The sequence below is a fragment of the Struthio camelus genome, chromosome 9 (assembly GCF_040807025.1).
Source record: "Struthio camelus isolate bStrCam1 chromosome 9, bStrCam1.hap1, whole genome shotgun sequence".
NCBI lineage: Eukaryota > Metazoa > Chordata > Aves > Struthioniformes > Struthionidae > Struthio > Struthio camelus.
Genome location: NC_090950.1, coordinates 15,162,019 through 15,180,232, shown reverse-complemented (window position 1 = coordinate 15,180,232; position 18,214 = coordinate 15,162,019). Strand labels below are relative to the sequence as shown.

Genomic DNA, 18,214 nt, shown 5'->3' with positions numbered 1-18,214 from the left:
GTTCAAAATTTCACATGTTGAAAGAATAAATTCTTACATAGCTAATAAATGGTTTTTATAACATAGAAGTGTTTTATAGAAGAAACAAGTATAAAATGGTAAGAAAAACAGATGAGGGAAAGGAAAAAAAAAAAAAAAAAAACGTATCCTGAACAACCACTAACTGTTTTCAGGAGAGGCATTAAGCGTATAAATATTCCACTCATGGTGCATGAGTCACACGTGAACGATACTGGAAAATTTTAACGAGGAGCAGCTTCTCTCAGATATGCACATACAATCCCATATTAAGAGGATAAATACTCGCATGAGACCAACCTTCACTCAGTTCCTTTTGTATAACAGGACTCAAACAGGAAATATATGTCAATTTGCCTTCTTTGGCAATCAAGACCATGCTTCCTAGGTATAATGACAGAATTCTCTTAAAAACAAACAAGCAAACAAAAAACACTGAACAAATTTGATTGTCCACTACTAGGGAGGAAAAACGCCCCTTCACTTGGAGCTTCTCCAGGAACAATTCTGCCAAAGTCTTTAAAACATACAAGCTTACTAGAAAAGGTACTGGGTTCAAAGAAGCAATTCTTCAGCACCACCAGAGAAAGTGCTAACGGATTTGTGTTTGAGGCTGCAAAAAAGAAACAATGTAAACCTAACTTACTTCAGATGCTATTTGCTATTCAGATGCTTGCTTCAGATCAGGGTGGGACATGGGATTTTCCCAAATAAACAAACAGAAAACACCCCACAGTTATTCAGGATTACTGATCCAAAAAGGGAGGCAACATTTAAACTATGGGGACTTCGAAGGTGGCATCCGGAAGCCCCAACATTAGAAAGGTCTCAGCAGAGCCTCCCCTCTCTTGCTTTCTCCCAATCCCTAAACATTTGCTGCAAAAAACTTGATGCATTAAGAAAATCAGAGAAAAGGAGGTGGTGAACAAGTAGTTATCCACATTGTCCTATACATTAATTTGACAAAAAAAAAAATCAAAAAGTTCAGTGCAAAAATCTGAGAAGTAAGAAGGAACTGAGTGACAAGTGGTCCTGGATTAGTGCAGGCTGTTCAAGCAGATCAAACACTCACAATCCTGAGTATGGTAGGGAAGGGGAGCGAACAGTAACAACCGAGTACGTGACGTATGCCGAAAGCCTTTTAAGATTTGTTCTTCTGAACAACAAAACATAATGCTATAATTTAGCACCTCTGTATTTTAAAAGTTTTTAAGAAAAACTATCACTCTCTTTTCCAGTTTAAGATTATAACATTTTAGATTCATTTATTTTATACTAAAAACATTACCTGGAAGGACCCACAAGAGAGACTGTTGCATAAGGGTCACAATTCTGTCCATTTATAAGAGGCAACCCGTGGCATTCCTTTATGCTAAAAGGAAAAGGGAAGCAGGACATCAATGAATCAATATATTGGGCAGGAGGAGAAGACACACCAAAAGAACCCCTAACAATCCTTTCCTTTAAGCGTGTCCTGCCATTGATGCATTTTGATCTAACATAATAAAGGCACAGAAGGTGGGTCATGACTACAGATTCCCGGATGATAACATGAGGTAACATTCAAGTATACAGTCAGACTTAAGCAGCTCTTTGAGAACAAGATTCTTGGAATTGCTTAGAGGAAAAATATTCCAGTATCACAATCACAAATGCATAGTGAAATTCTAAGTAAAATGAGTTAGAAGAAAAAAGAACCTCTTTGAACCACCACCGCAACAACATTACTAGCAGCGCAGTTGGGTCAGCAAGCTGGTTAACCTTCAGGTAATACCCAAATATGAGAGCTAGAACAGCGAGAACAATTTGTAATCTTCAGGCAGAACGCAGGCTTTCTAGGAAAATGGTGTTCTAATACAGCCATGTTCCCATCAGTATTTACGTCCAAAAACATTTAGCAGATTATGAATTTCATAAGTAAATAAGACACAAACAAGGTCTGAATGTTATTTTCCTGTTTTTTTAAAATATATAATCTATGGTAAGAACTTAACTAAATTGATGCAAATAAGCTTTGGTTGCCATAATTAGCTAGTTTGAATAAAACCCCAACTCTACGCAACTTAAGGAGAAAGTAGACTTTTTTGCAAAGTTCATAATCAAGTACATTTTCTAAATGCTATGATTCAGAAGAATAAGTTGTACAGCAGTTTATGACATTACTGAAAGCAAAGCAAGTTTAAGGAAGTTACATAACAGCAAGATAAGACTAGGTATGTGTTGTTGTTAAGCAAATACCTTCTGTACTGTAGAAAAACAACATCAGAAGAACATCAAAAGGTTCTAAACGCAAACACTCACAAGCTGGGAAACAGCAGACATAACACTCCTGCTTCAACTTTACCCTCTTTGGAGGGCGCACTATTATAAACCAGATACTATTTTCGCCCTAAAAAGTCCCCTTGTCTTTGCCAGTTCAGGGAACATTAAGCGCTTAGCCCCTGCACAGTCATTCGGTATTCTTTCTTCCAGCTTTTAAGCGTGCGGCCTTGAGCATTTTAATAATTTCTGAATCACAGAGAACCCTAAAATGACTACAAATCCACGGATTTAAATGGGTTCTTGAAACAGCCAGATGTCTCACAAACATTGATTGATTCCTCCTCCAACACATCTATGAAACAGAAGAACGGTGTCAAACTTAAACTGTCTAGACTGTTCAGTCATTTGGGGTATCTGATTTGAGACAGCTAGCACTTGATTTTTTCAGACTATTGGGCATTATGCAGCACTAAACACACCAAATATCTGCAGCTCACAAAAAATTTCAGTTTCAGGTGTAAAGTGCTGAGTGCTGTACCTGTAAGGTAGCCTCAACTTAAATCTCATAGGAAACTCATAGCAGATGGACCAAGTCAAATCTGTCTGGTATTTTAACCAGGAGAACATAATTTCTCTTCCTACAGTCTCCTGTCTGATGTTCACTGTGCTTCTGGATTTTTCTAGCACAAAGACCCAGGCCATACAGAAACCATCTTCTTTCACTATGTTTTAAATTCATTCTCTGATCTCTGTATGACCTACATACTTACAGATAAGGATCCTGTGGAAAAAACATGTATATGATCATACCATGAAAAAACGATCACAGTGCATTACTTTGGATTACACAAACAGATTGTTCTGGCCTCTCCTGTCTTTTGACAGCTTGACCGCAGCATACACAAAAAAACTTGTTTTCGATTTCCTGCAAGTTGAAAAACACTTTACCAACAACCACACAACCCTGTAGCAGAACTAGAATCTCCAGATTCATCACACAGACCTGTCACCTCCAGCTAATTTCATACTACAGTCAGTCTCATTGCGTGGGCAGTTCTAGCATTCCCTTTTTATCTCCTGCCCAAATCCTGGTTTTGTTGCCAGCAATAAGTTCTAGCTAGCCTAGGCAGCCTACCCTGTTCCAACACCCCAAAAAACAAACAATGTCCCAGTCCACTGGACTATCAAGTTTCTAGTATCCCTCAAGTTTTCCTTGCCAGATCCAGCAAATTCAGCAATTTGTTCCTAGCTCACTCAACCTCCTTTCCTTCCAATTCTCAGTCTAAGCTACCCAGTTGCAACCATCCCTTCATTTGCCAAATACTGCCTAGCGATTTAACAGTACAGCTAAGCCAACCTAACTGAACCAAAGCAGCAGTCCTCCTCCTCCTCCTCTTACCCCTGCCTTGCATCCATCACCTGTGATGATTCTGCTTGCTTATCTTACAGAAAGCTGTTTGGGTTTTGAGCCAGTTTTCAGTCAATTTGGCAACCAGAATGAACCTAGCCATGCAAGGATCTTACAAATTCCACGGGCAGTGCAAGGAAAGCGGCAGGAGCAGACAGCCATTACAGCAACTCAGCAGTATCAGGCTGCATTCTTACTCCCTAGGGGCTTCAGAGAGACGACTGAAATCTTGGCAGACCTATTTAAGCTACTAAGCAAACAGCCTTCAGTAAACATGCATCAAAAAAATTGAAGATATAAGACGTGGCTCAATTAGAGCAGACTTAACAAGTAGAAAGGCACAACCTCATGAAGCTTATAAGCTACCAAACCTCAAGGGAATACTGCCCTTCCCAAAGAATCGGATACTAAGGTGCCAGAACTGCAAGAGCAAAACAAACAAACAACTTTGACTAATCAAAAAGGAAAATAACACTAAATACACATTCCTATTCTGACAACTGTATTAAATACAATTCAGCATATGGTAAGCATTTCTGCTTTGAAAGATGCTTTTGTCTATCTAGACTGTCACAAGCAATTTTTATTTAAAAGGCAGAAACTCCTAAAGTTAGTAGAAGTAGACAGGAATGTAAAAACCTTTATCTTTTGAATTACTACATCTCTATGTAAAGTCTAAGCAACAGGTAAAAAAGGACATTTGTTCTTTTCTCAAAATACTGATCAGTTGCAGCTCATGGTTTAAAAACAGACCTTTCAGACTACATTCATTCTTGCTTCACATGTGTTTCAGGAGTTTCTGTAGGTCTGTAAAAGGAGTTTCATACAGGAAGTATGAACCTTTCGTATACAAACTGGCATATAGTCAGTTTGTGAGATGGAAACAAGTCCTTAAAAAAAACCCACAGCCCTCAGTAAATCCCCTCCATAACGACTGATGGGCTCTGTACTGCCACAATTCAAACCCACTGGAGCCCTCCAAGTACAGAAGCTAAGTAGCTGTAGCCATTAGGCTTTGCAGATTTCATAAAAATTGTTGTATTCACGATAATGACATTATGGAAGCAGAAACAAATATTATGAGGGATTTACATGGCTGATTTCAGCAAGATACAGTAACAAACTGACAATTCAGTTTAAGAGGGTATACAGTACAACTCATTTAAAACACACAAGTGCAAAACAGGCAAAATCTAGCTGTAATAAGCTATTTCTGGCCTTTCAACAGTGTTAATATTACAAATACATACCACTGTTTCTTTTAGATTTAAAGCCATGCTACAAAGAGGAGGCAAGTACTACCATCCAAATTGGCCAGATTTGGCCAAAAAAAAAGTGTTCCAGTGTCAGTTTCAGCAGCAGCAAATATGCAAAAATCGTCACGCAAACTTGTTTTTACAGACTCCCAGAAAGGGAAGCAACAAGCACGTATTTGTGAGATGTGCTACTATACATGCCATTGTGGTTTTGAAAAAAGAGTCTGCATTGAGTGAGCAGTTAATCTGTTGCATTATCTTTTTTCCCCTCCTCATTCACACATTTGAAAGGAAATGAGTAGTGTAAGAGACAAAACAAAATTTTAATTCATAAGCGGTCTGTGGGTATATCTGCATGAAATTTAACAGTAAGTTTTCCATTAATACAAAAATTGTGCATCGAATTAGGGTTCAGCCCACTCTAAGTGTTCCCCAAGACAGCCTTTCACCAGAGGAAGGTTCAGTGTATGCTTCTGCTTCCAAAAATAAAGGGAGTAAGCGCTTTACCAATATGAGATAAGCAATTTCAAGTGTTAATTTGACTTTCTCCAGGGAGTGACGTATTCCAACAACTTGCTCTGATAAAGGTAATACACCAGAGGAAGATTCAGTCAAAATTTTCAGAAAGCACTAAATTGCGTTTGCTTTAAGGTTTCTAAACATAGATCAAATATCCAATTTTTAAAATGTTTATACAACTTCAAAGCTGTAACTGGCTTCTGAAGGCCTCATCTTAAGGGATTGCCTTCCTCCCCCCCCCCTTTTTTTTTTTTTTTTTAACCCTGGCTCCGAGCAAGATCCAATCATTAACCTGCGGTACATCTTGTCCAAGACTGCTTTTTATCAGGTTGGATGAAAGAAGAAAACTTCCAGTTCCGGAGGTTTTTTTTTTTCACTGTTATCCACAGTTTCTCTGGTATAAACGTAGTCAGAGATACTAATATTTGTCCTTCCCCAAACTTACTTCCCTTACGCAAAGTCATGTAAGACAGCCCAAATAAGAATCTAAGTTAAGCACTAAAAAAAAGAAAGGAAAAGAAAAACGTGAAGAATCTCATCCCTGCTCTTTTTCTATGACAACTGACCATCCCTTCCTCAGACGCAACAACAACTGTCTTTCTCAAGTCACACATTCCTCTTCCAAACGCCTGTTTGGAAAAGTAGACATTCCTACATATATTAACATGAGAAACGATGCCTTCCTCCCTTCAGCATTAGCCTTGAGAGGTTAAATCCCAAACTGTTAAGAGCTGCTTCCTACTGTAACCACCTTCAGTTCTTAATTCAATCCTCATCATAAAACCCATCCAGCAGGCAAACAAAAAGAGCTTCCACAAGCATATCTACATAACCATAATAAGCAGAATCAAGCTTCTAGTCAGGTCTAATCCTACCAACTTGGTTCAGCCACAAATAAAAGTTAACTTGGAGACTCCAAATAATGCTGCAGAATCACAGTTCATGAACTACTTGCTATTGTCTGTGTGCTTAATACGATCTTTAACCTTCTGTTGCGAAAGTTACAGCTACTATTTTTCATCTTTGCAGAACTTACGCGCTCTCAGGGGATGCACAGTGAAAATCCATTAGAAACTTACACAGCCAGCACAAGCACCTGGAATTCTCTTATCCTACAAAAATGTGTCTGTTGAAGGTTTAGAAAATTCTACCTCGTTACATTGAGATCATTAATTTGAACAGGAAGTAAAACATGGTTCTGAACGGGGGGCTGAAATATTACAGCCCCTATTTTAAGATAGTTTTTTTTTTTTCTCTCCTTCTTTTATACTTGTTCAGAGTTTCGAATAGACTGAGAAGAGACGGGGAGAAAAAAAATGTATATATTCTGTCTCTTTTTACTCAGCAACAGCTCCGCTACTTGTTATCTTTCAGCTTTGCTATGGTACTTACTAACACAGTAACTTCTTAAGGCCTAGTCACTGGCCAAAGGTAGCAATAAACGCAGCACTACTAATTACCTTGTGGAAATATAAAAAATAACTAGACTGAAAAAAGAAAAAACCCAAAGCTTAAAGCTTTCCATTAAAGAAAACAGATGCAAGATTCTTTCATTTTCTCACACTCCCTTACAATTGAAAGGGTCTAAAAAAAATACCGTCACATCTAGTTCTACAAACCTATATCCACAAAGCGATTTCTTATTTTTCATATTCTCACACGTTCATCCAGAATATATTTATGTATGATGTTCCTCATATATAGGCAGTTATTTCAAGACTATCAGCAAGTCTGCTAAAATATTAATATATATCTAGCTTTAGTTTAAGGAACTCTTGTTCATTTCATAATCTCAGATGAGGACAAAAGTGCTGATGTAATACTGCAGTGTTTAACGCACAGTCTTCTTCCACATGTCACTCAGTCGGTGAGTACAGCAACCACAAGAGAACCCTAGCTTCCTTTTGATCATTTATCTCCGTCATAAAGAGATCCTAAAAGAGGGCACAGTGAGTAAACCACTTCCTGCTCAAAATTGCAATTTGCAACAGTAACTTTCTAAAGCAACTTTTCTTCATCATATCAAAATCAAAACGTTTTAAACAGGAAAAATTAAACTACACTAGATTAAAATGCATGGATATATAAAAAAAATCAAATAAATAAAATTAACATCTACCAAAAAAAATTAAGTTTGGAATACAGCACAAAAGTCATAACACTCCAGCCAGCTTTTGGTGGTGAATGGTCTAATGTCTTTTCACTTTGGAATCCAAATTAAGTTTGGTAGTGGGAAGTCCTCGAGCTGTTGCTAAGAAATTTTACTGAAACATGGCAACGTAATGCTTCCTCAAAAAGCACTGTCTGTATTTTATTTTTTCATAGACACTCCTTGCCATGCTTAACCATGAGAAAGTAATTCTGAAGCAAACATAAAAGTGGACCTTCACATTTCAGGACAAAACCTTACCACTGAAGAAGTTTCAGAAGGTTCCCACCAACACCAGCAACAGCTCAGTTCTGTCAGTAACAGCAGCACTGCAATTCCTAGCCATTAGCTGCAATTGGCATTCCTAGCTTACTCACCCAGACCCATTTCAATTGGGCTTAAAAGGCATTGATACCAGGTAGCCATGCTGAGCCCTAACAAGAGGGAGCGCTTTGGGAACTAGAGATGAGTAGTTGCTAAAAACTTCTGCAGGGAGTCCCATGAGCTTATACCTGTTCCCTCCAACAAGGCAACCACCCCCTCCCCCAAACAAACACCGCTCCCCCACCAAAATACCTCCCCCTCCACCATAGGAAAAGAAAATGTTATTGGTACCAGGCTGTGCAGGCATTCAGAATTAAAAGGGATCAATTATATCATGTTGTAACAACAAACTCAAAATTTAAGGATGGATATATTTTCTTACTGTACTACTAGCTGCTGGCACACAGATCCATTATCTGTTATCAGTTCATTCAGTTTTAATTCAAGGTGAACTTTTCCCTGAAAAAACAAGAAACATAAGAAAATATTTTTAAAGAAACTTAAAATAGAGACATTTAAAAATATTTTCAAAGTAGTGATTAAGACAATATAGTTTATAGTTTAAAACCTGTTCAGGTAATCCCAATACGTCCACTTCAAGCAGATATCTAGTCTAGAGTATGTATCCTGCAAGTACAGTACGTGAAACATGTTTTGAACTTGGAGAGATAGTGATTAAGAGATGCATCACCACCCTGAACTGCAAGCAACGCATGAATTGGTCAAGCCTCTACAGAGCTAACATACCAAAAAAATATTTCTTTCCAGCACGAGGAAGTACAAAGAGTAAAAGCTCCTCTCAATCTTGTTGTCCAAGGTGCTGGAAGAACCCATGAATAAACGAAGCATGAGTTCAGAAGAGTTCCAGAAGAGAGTCCTAACGTGAACTTGGAATCTCAAGGCAATTAGGTACATAAAAGAAGCAGAATAGTATAGGGTAGCCATAACCAATAACCTTTAATACACAGTTGTAAAATCCAGTCCACTCCACCAGATTGAACATCTTTCAGAAATCTTATTCTAGTGCAGCTTTTAACTGTCCCATGAAATCGGCTGATGTGTTGATGGAACAGTAAATACAACCCAAGGAGATGAAAAGGTTTAGATAACAATATCTAAGCCTGGCCTCTTCCTCCTCTTTTCCTGAGATGGTAGGATGATGTTTGCCACTTACTAAAACATAGTAGAAACAAGAATCCATAAGTTATGGATAAATGAACCCTGGAAACCAGCAAGGACAAGCCTTTACCCTTTCAAAGGCTGCAAGAACTCCAAGCCATGCCATGCACCTTTCTTGGGGTGTCCAAAACTTCGGACTACAGCCTTTCTCCAAACACCTGCCTGAACGATACTCCTATTCCTTTCCATTCCTGACTATTTGTGCTGGCTTTCACATCAAATGTAAGAGACACTGATGCAGATAAAACTAAAGAGTTGGCTGGGAGGATGCTTTACCATCTCCGCACAGACTCCTGTGTTTGCAAAACTATGTAAAGAGACAAAACAGCCTCAATGGATCCTGCCAGTCAAATGAAATAGTTCAGAGTTAAGACTTACTTTTTACAACTGCATCACCTGCATTCACAAAGTCCATCAGCCACAAACCAACAGAGGCTGGAAAACTCTGGGCAATGTTTTCTATATGATCCCCTAATCCTTAAACTCTTCTCTACAGATCCTTTATAAGCAACTGTCAAGAAACAACACCAGGCAAGAGAGACCTTCAGTCTAATACAGTACTGCTATTCTTATTAGATTGGTGCACTTGCTAAACGGAACATTCACCAGTCTGTCTGTTCATGATTAGGGTTCCTCTTCAACCAGAAAACTAACGGGACAATTTAGGGAAGGGACTTGGAAGGTAACTTAAGTGTTACAAAGGAAGCAAGCAACAATTTGAACTACAGTTTTGCTGCTACAACCCTAAAATGGAAATAAAACCCTTAGCTGACCGTGTGCACATTTCTAAAACACTAGTGTTTTGACGTAAAACTGAAATGTTTTTATTGTAAATCCCCTGGGGCAAGGGTTGTATTTTTCTCTCTGTACGTCACATGGAAGGAGAAGTGAAGTTTCTTTTTTTAAGGAAGTTTTAAATGTAACTATTTTGGGATGCCTGCCAAGTGTTTTGTAAAGTGTTACTACATGCAGTGGAACACAGGTACATTAAGAAAATATTTGTCAAGCAGAGAATTTATCACAAAAATAGATTTACAGGCTAAAAACAGATATTGAGAAGGAAGCCAACAGCCTTAAAAGGCAAGTTCTTAAGTGACAAATGAAGAGACAGTATTAGCAGTATTTATTGTAATAGCTGGCTTAACTATGTTAAGTAAACAGACCTTGTGAATGGCCTAAACACACTTTCCTTTACTAAAAAAGCAAACAAACAAAAAACCACACACACCCCCCACCCCAAAACCCCACAAGTCATGTATTTTTCTGCAGCAGTCAGTACAACAGAAAGTTTACTGATCTCGAGAATGTTATCTATACCTGTATTTTGTTCAAAACTCAGCACCATGACGACTAACAAAACGGCTGCATCTAAGTGAATATTTTCCTGACAAATAGTAACAGTTTTGGGTACACTGTTGTTTGATTTGTTGAAAGCAGTGTGATGGTCTCCTAAAGCAGCTGATCTGCAGATCTCTATCACCGCTTTGAATGAAGTTTGCAACTGAGTCTTAAGAGTGTTTTACAGGTTGGTTTTAGACCAAAATATCAAGATAAATCAGTCATTCTAATAGGACAAATAAGAACAACTCCTATGTGAATGCACTTTTGTAGGTCTGTTGATCTCAAAGCAGTTCACAAAGCCAGGCAAGTACCAGTTTCATTTTATAAATGGACTGGCAATTTTCTTTCCTGATACTGACAAGAAGGAGGAGACAGAGCTGTTGATTCTGTACAGGGCACAGATTCACATCCAGGTTACCAGAACAGACAGAGTGCCCAAACCACTAACCTAAATGTCAGAATCACAAAAACAATTGAGTTTCATAATTTCATTTCATAATTGTTATCATATTTAAATATAGCATTTTAAGAGTTGTTCCCCCCTCCCGCCCCCACTTGCAATGTTTGAATCATTTCTGCATTGGGAAATTTTGCAACTACTTATACTAAGTACAAGACTTCTAAAGCTCTTAAGTGGAAACCAGGCCGGCAACTGTATTTTAAACATTTACCCCTGTAGGCACTCATATACTATGCCTATATTCTGTATACAGAATTATACTCTCGCAAGTATACCACAGAGTAACTTTTGACAGTATTAGTTTTCTTCATAAAACCTTATCTCCTTTATATTCAAGAGGAGAAGCACACTCTCTTGCTTGAAAGGTAGTCTATGTTTGGGAAGGTTATTCTGGGGGCAGGGGGTGGGGGGGGGGCGGGGGGGAAGGATTAAACAGAGCTAAAAATGCTAACAGTTATTCTCCAGTTCCTCCCTTAGGAAGCAAGACAGTAGATTACAGTATTTCTGCTAGACTGTCTGTCCTATTTCTATTTCCCCCAACACAAAAAGAAAAAAAAAAATCACAACTGAATTACTGGAATTTTAGTACCATAAAAGATGCACTTTAATTTATATCATACCATGCTAGCACCTAAAATACAAGAAAAAATGAAAGCCAAAATCTAGCGATTTTTCATACCGAAAAAACCCACTAAAATAACACAGATTTTCCACTTGGAAGCACTTCTGGTAAGCCCTGTAGTATATGAAAAGTAAAACTGAGGCTCTAGAACACTCCATAAGTTATACAATATTCCTGTATTTAGTATGGTACAAAACACTTAATTCTGTGTGCTTACTGCAAAAACTCTACACGTACCAGAGGAAGGTTTTCTGAGCTTTCATCAGCTTTTTTGCAGCTTCTTAGTCTAAGTTAGAGCAAACACATACCACGTTTCTGAAACGTACTACATTTTACTATCTCCCATACCTAGCTCCCAGCACAAAGGAACGGCCCACAGTTCCATGCTATTAGGAGAACTTGTGCAACCTGGATCCTATTGCAAGGTTTACTCTCCACCAGACCTTTCTTTCCTAGGATTACAGATCTGAGCTGTTTTGAATCTACGAACTGGCTTGAGGTTCACTTTGTCTTTCCAAACGAACTTAGGCATTCGACACGAACACCAGGGTGGCTCCATCAGAGGTACGTCATTTCAACAACGTAAATATCTATCAATTTTAAGAAAGACTAATGTCACTTGAAAATCTTAGAAGTACATAACAGATTTCTTGTCAATATATTTCACAAGCGTAGATCAAATCTCTACAAAATATTTTTCATGTTATGGCCAGCATAATGGACCGTGTTTACCAATATGACCTCATTTCAAATTAACTAAATGAAGATAATAAAATTGTTAGGATTGCATTTGTATTTTTTATAAGCATGCTAAGGCTATCTTCATTTTTATGAAACTCTAGGCTTCTTTTTAAAAAAATAGGCTTGCACCAGCTGCAATTAAATACTGCGCTCCACTCACCTTTCCAAACTCTATTTTGTTTGCTTACTACTTTCTCATTCCTGTACACTTTTCAAGAACTAGCGGACAGAGGAAAAAGTTCTAAGAAAACAGTGTGAATATCCATTCACAGTATTGTAACCAGTAGCAAAAACTAAAGAAAAAAGTAGCAAAGTCTTCCCCCGCCCCTTCTACAAAACAAAAAACCCCCCACAGAATAGATGCTTACTAAAAGTCAAAGCAAATTAATTTTTAGATACTCTTCCCATGGCTGGAGAAAGCCCCCTCCTTCTCCCACTAAGCGGAAATTCCCCCTCAACCCTTCCTTTTTAAAAGAGTCAAAAGAATAAGTTCTAGCTTGACTTAGTTTTAAAAAGGAACATGGGATCTGGGCCACTGAGTTTTTACACTGGCATAATTATACCAGATGCAATTATATCCACCAACACAGCTATTAAAATGCAAAGATACTTATCCACCAGTTTAACATATTTGAACCACAGTATTTGGTTCAGGTAGTTCAGTTTAATCGGCACGCTTTCATGAATCAGCAAAAGCAAATCAAATCAACTAAATAAGATTGGTTAAAAAACAGAAAGTCAGCTGATAATAATATGAACTCATACAGTAGTATCTTTGTGTAATCTCCATTTTGGAAAGGGTGGAAAGGAAAGAGCAAAGAACAGGAAAGAAAAGAAATCATACAAACCCAACGTAACTTCAAGACAGATTTCTATTGTTTTCATAATGATTTTATGTTAGGATAAACCAAAATCTTATGTTAAACTCAAGCAAGTGCCTTTACTTTGCTGAACTGACACTTCACTTCCACTTCAGATTACCAGTATTAACATAGAGCTGTGGAACTAGAATGTGTGATGACAGGTATACAACTTTTGCATTAGCAGTACATTGTGCTTTTTTACCCTACAGAAGTCCTAGATTTATAATGGGTAACGTTCTTTTAGGAAATGACTGCTCCGTTTCTCTCCCGCTCCTTCCCTTTTTTTTTTTTATTTTAAAGGAATCAGCAAGTTTAATTCTTAGTAATTCCAGGAAAAACAAAATGTTGCATTCAATACACTTAAGTCTTTCTAGAAACTTTCAAAGTTCATTAATAAACTCAAATCTCTTACAACCCTACTTTCATTTGTCCTACAAAGGTGGACATACAGACCCATACAGACTACGAGAATTGCTGGAAGTGTAAAGAAAAACAAACAAAAAGAAGAAAAATCCAAGATAAGCTTATCAGAAGAAAGACATTAGCCAATGCCAAAGCGCTTGATGACTCGGTCTGGATTTTGAACATCCGCAAGTATGCCACAATATTCAACTTATTCATTGCAAAATGAATATGCATCTCCATGACTAACGTATCTGATATACAAGTTACTCCTTAGAGGAAAATTTGCCCATATGAAAAATAGATTCCTGGTACACATAAAGCAAAATTTTCTTGAAATAAATAGTTTTTCTTTAAAAGAAATTACGACATATCCTGCATATAGCCACGGAATATAAAATACTTCAGAGCCATCCCTGTACCCTTCAAAAGGGAAAGACTCATATGGAGGTAATCAGAAAAAAAAAAAGTTAATTAGATGTTTAGCCTTGTAAGGAGCACAGCATACTTAAACTATTTTTCTTTTTCAAACTATTACTTAGCTTTTTAAACATCTGTGCACTTTTTCTGTGTGTATGTATGCATGTATGTGTATATATATATATATATATATATATATATATATATATATATATATATATATATATATATATATATAAAATCTCATCTGCAATTAAAGTCTACTACTTTTAGCCTTACTGGAATAAGGCTTTAAGTCTAAGTGGCAGTACACTATGACACTTCTGAAGCAACTAGTACACTTCAGCTAAATCTAGCAGATAGGAACAGGTCTCAGAAATAGCTCTGTCTATACAAATTTCCATGGGAAAAGGAGGCAGGACAGAGGAGAGACATGCAAATGCTCTAACTCAAGGAAAGATTATCATGAACAGCTTACACCTTAGCAGCAACATGTCATTCTGTACTTGAAAAGTCACGCAGGAGCATGTTTGACACATCCCAGCCATAGGACAGTATCAATAAGAGCTTACATTCAACTGTGAGCTACAAAACCTTGGAAAATCAAAAATTTTATTTCCAAAACATACAAAACTTTTTTTTTTTTTTTAAATGAATGAGGATAAAAATTATAGCACGCACGATAACCCGTAGGTCAAAGCAGAAATAGTATTTCAGCTTATATTTTGAAAGGATTTTCTACAATATTTGGTGCAATTACATGATGGAATTAGAAGAATGAGACAATGATACCCAATTTTCAACAGATAAGAGAAAGTGATACTAGTTCAGATATTGTTTTGTATGCCCCAACAGCTATATTCTAAGCTTACAGCACACAGTTGGTTAATTCTGCCCATGCATTCACCTTTTATAAAAGTAGGCAGGATTCCTATCTAGAAAGTTCAAAGAAAGATACAAACACTGCCAACTCCAAGACTTTGCACTAAAAAACTCCAGTTTTGGAGATGCTACTATTTCATATTACATAATCAAATTTCAGATGGCAACAACAAAACTGATTTAAAAAAAAAAGTCATTTCCCACATCTTCCTCCATCTCAAGTACATAGCTCCACTCGCCCCAAAGACTTTAGATAATGCAATATCATACTGCTAGACATCTCCCAGACAGTTACTTCAAGTATGAGTTTTGAAATCATAAGGAACAATATAGCTAGTTTAGAAACGCGGAGTACGCATTACTCTTTAATCAAGCTGAAAGACAATTGACTCACAAGATAAAACAGAGGCTCACCTCTATCTGCCACAGTTCAATATAAACTTCTACCATTACATATACTTATATATACTTAATTTAAAAAAAATTTAAATGTGCAATCTAATACTTACCTGAACCTCTGAATTAGAATCAATAGGTTGAAGCAAAAACCAGTTCTCTTTGCCTGTGTAATTGCATAAATCTTCTTTTTTGATTGATACCTTTCCTGAGGACAAGGGGGGGGGGGGAAAAGAAAAGGCGGGGGCATAAATACCACTTTCATGTGAATAGGTCAAATAGTTCAAAAGACCTGAGGCCTTAATTTTCTTTTTTTTTTAATTTTTTAAAGCTAGTGATGTTATATGAAAAGCTCATGGAAACAGGAAACTAGGAACATGGAACAGAAGTAAAAAAGCAAAAGAGATAATATAAAGCCCAATTAAGCTAATTATGATGTGTTATCTTGGATAGCACAAATAATAAGACTAGGTAAAATAAAGAGTGCACCTGTAGCTGTAAATAAGGTAACATAATAAAGCTTTAAGAGAGAAGTAACAGTGTCAAAGAATGTTTAAATAGGAAATTGAAGGTAAATGCCTTTTGCTCTTCCAATTTCTATTTGGAAAGCTGTTATTATACCAAATTATCTGGCATCCTGGTGCAAATTATTTCCTTCCTCAATTCAAATAACGTGAGGACTACTCCCATAGCAGACTATTAGCTGGAGCTTTTATAGAAACTATTATCCAAACACCAGCTGCAATAAGGCAATAATGCAGTGAAATAAATTCCATCTCTAATTTTTCAGGTAAGCTACATCAAGCTTTTTTCAGCAACTTATTAGTCACCAGATTTACAAGTTGCACTGGCAGAGACAAAAACAATACAAACGATTTTAAAGCATTAGTCTATAATTGCAAAACCAGCTCCTTCTTTACAGATCTACCAGTAGCGACAATTATTCAAATATTTTATTGGAACAGAAGGGGAGAAAAAACTCCATTGACAATGAAAAAAATACACTGAATAAGCCTATAAAGTGCTCTATTATCCTAACAAAATGAACATGTTTTAATAAATTAATATATTAAGACAAGACAAGAAGATTCTGCTTCCCAAACATTAAAGGAATATCTAGGTTTAAGTACACTATGCATTACCTTTTCGAAATAGGCATCAGTTCAATAATTGCATTCATTAAACTACACATAGTGATACTGAAAATAACCAAACGTTTTTGGAATCATGCAAGATGTAGGGAATATCCCAGAATTTACCTATACGCAGGTCTTTTTGTAAAACAGTCTTATCATAAATGTAGAAGGACAGCCATTGGAACGTTCTTGGAATCTCAAAGTAAAACTCTTCTCCAAAATAAGGGCTGAAAAGAAAAACCAAAAGTTAGAATAGTAAAATGCTTAGTATAATTTATACAGAACAAACACTAAAAAGCAGCATTTTTACTGCAGTCAAACTTTGGCCCTTACTCTTACTACACTACCTCTTAGTTATCAGAGGTACCCACACCCATTTCATTACAAAACACACTGTAACACTGTAAGTTAAAACTTTATTAGAATGTTCCAAATTCAAAAACAAACAAAACCCCAAACAATTAAATTATTCCACTTTAACTATATCCACGTTATTTTAAATCACATGGCTTCCTGAGCAGCTCACAAGTTTTACGTTTCTCCTTTTCAATTCCGTAGGTTGTTAAATTATATTAAAACACAAATTATGAATTACTTCACTAAATTGCCAGCATTTGTTTAGATCTAACTTGTGTCCCAGATTTGATGCTCAAAGATTCAGGCCTGTAAAACAGAGCTGTAAGTTTTAGCAATTAGAACACAGAACACTGAAAAAGAAACGTTATTCTCAAATACGTATTTTCTCCTGCAGACTGAAGCGGTCGGTCACTGCATTTCTCCAGCTAATGAAGTCCAGTATGGTATTTATAGTTCACTGCCATCGAAGCCCTACTAATAAATAGCAAGAAGTATTTGGAGAGCGCCTTACATAAAAAGGCTCTGGGTCCTGCTATATTGCAGACATCAGCTACATCATGTGACATGCGTATGTGTATCTTCGCTCTCAAGGAACGTACGCTTCCAAAGGAAGGAGTACTTATTGACCCAATCACAGACAGCAGTCAGAAGCTTGGATTTCAAAACTGCTGAACAACCATTTTGTTACTTACATCACTGCAATTTGTGAATTCTGAAAAGCAAACGCGCACACCAAAAACTCTCACTTTTGGGAACTACTGGATTCTTACAGACTTAAAATGCTTTCAGCTACAATGCAGCATTATCATCAGCAAGGAAAGGTGTGCAACTTCAAGACACTGGTTTTAGTCTCTTTCTAAAGAATATTGCAATGACAGGTGGACCGAAAAATTTGAAATAAGGTTAGCTCCCCCCCACCCAATATGTCTCTTTCTGACTCCGTGTTTTTACCGTATTTATGTTTATTAGTACTAGTACAAACATGCTTATGTTTGAAACAACCTATTTAATGATATTTCCTACCTAAAAAGGTATCAGGAAGAACATCCCTCCTCTCTTCCCTCCAAAATAACTAGAAAATATAACCCAAACAGTCAATAATTCATTAGGTTAAAATTAGGAGAGAAGCTAATAACTAATGTAAAGAATGAGAAAAAACACAGGTGAAATATCTAGCAGTCCAATTATCTAGAACCTTGTTTTTAGAATAAAAGCTTTAACCACAAGAATCCTCTGAGGAATTTCTCAAGTAAAAATGTTTGTGTTCAAACACAGAACTCTTACAATAGGCTTCAAATTAGACATACAAATCAACATTAGCCTTTGCATTACATTGACAGACAATCTGTTTAAGAGTTCTCAGTTGAAAAATTTACTAGTGTTTTTTCAGTCCCTCCCTCCTCTTTTTTTTTTTTTTTTTTTTTAAAGCTCAAGAAATTCAACTTTGACTTTGGAAACTGGGTTCTTTCTTCTTCTCAG

General features: G+C 36.8%; 1 protein-coding gene across 5 annotated transcripts in view; it reads right to left on the bottom strand.

The window, feature by feature from the left end:
• RASA2 (RAS p21 protein activator 2) overlaps positions 1 to 18,214 on the bottom strand; it is a 57,802-nt gene that overhangs the window by 29,365 nt on the left and 10,223 nt on the right. For all 5 annotated transcript variants that reach the window (XR_011142875.1, XR_011142874.1, XM_068954597.1 and 2 more), the window contains 4 exons: positions 16,502 to 16,605; positions 15,356 to 15,450; positions 8,319 to 8,395; positions 1,307 to 1,390 (listed from right to left, as the gene is read on the bottom strand). Coding sequence is in view for 3 of the 5 variants with exons in the window: in XM_068954597.1 (XP_068810698.1) it covers positions 1,307 to 1,390; positions 8,319 to 8,395; positions 15,356 to 15,450; positions 16,502 to 16,605 (360 nt within the window). In the remaining 2 variants the exon portion in view is untranslated. The remainder of the gene's footprint in view (positions 1 to 1,306; positions 1,391 to 8,318; positions 8,396 to 15,355; positions 15,451 to 16,501; positions 16,606 to 18,214) is intronic.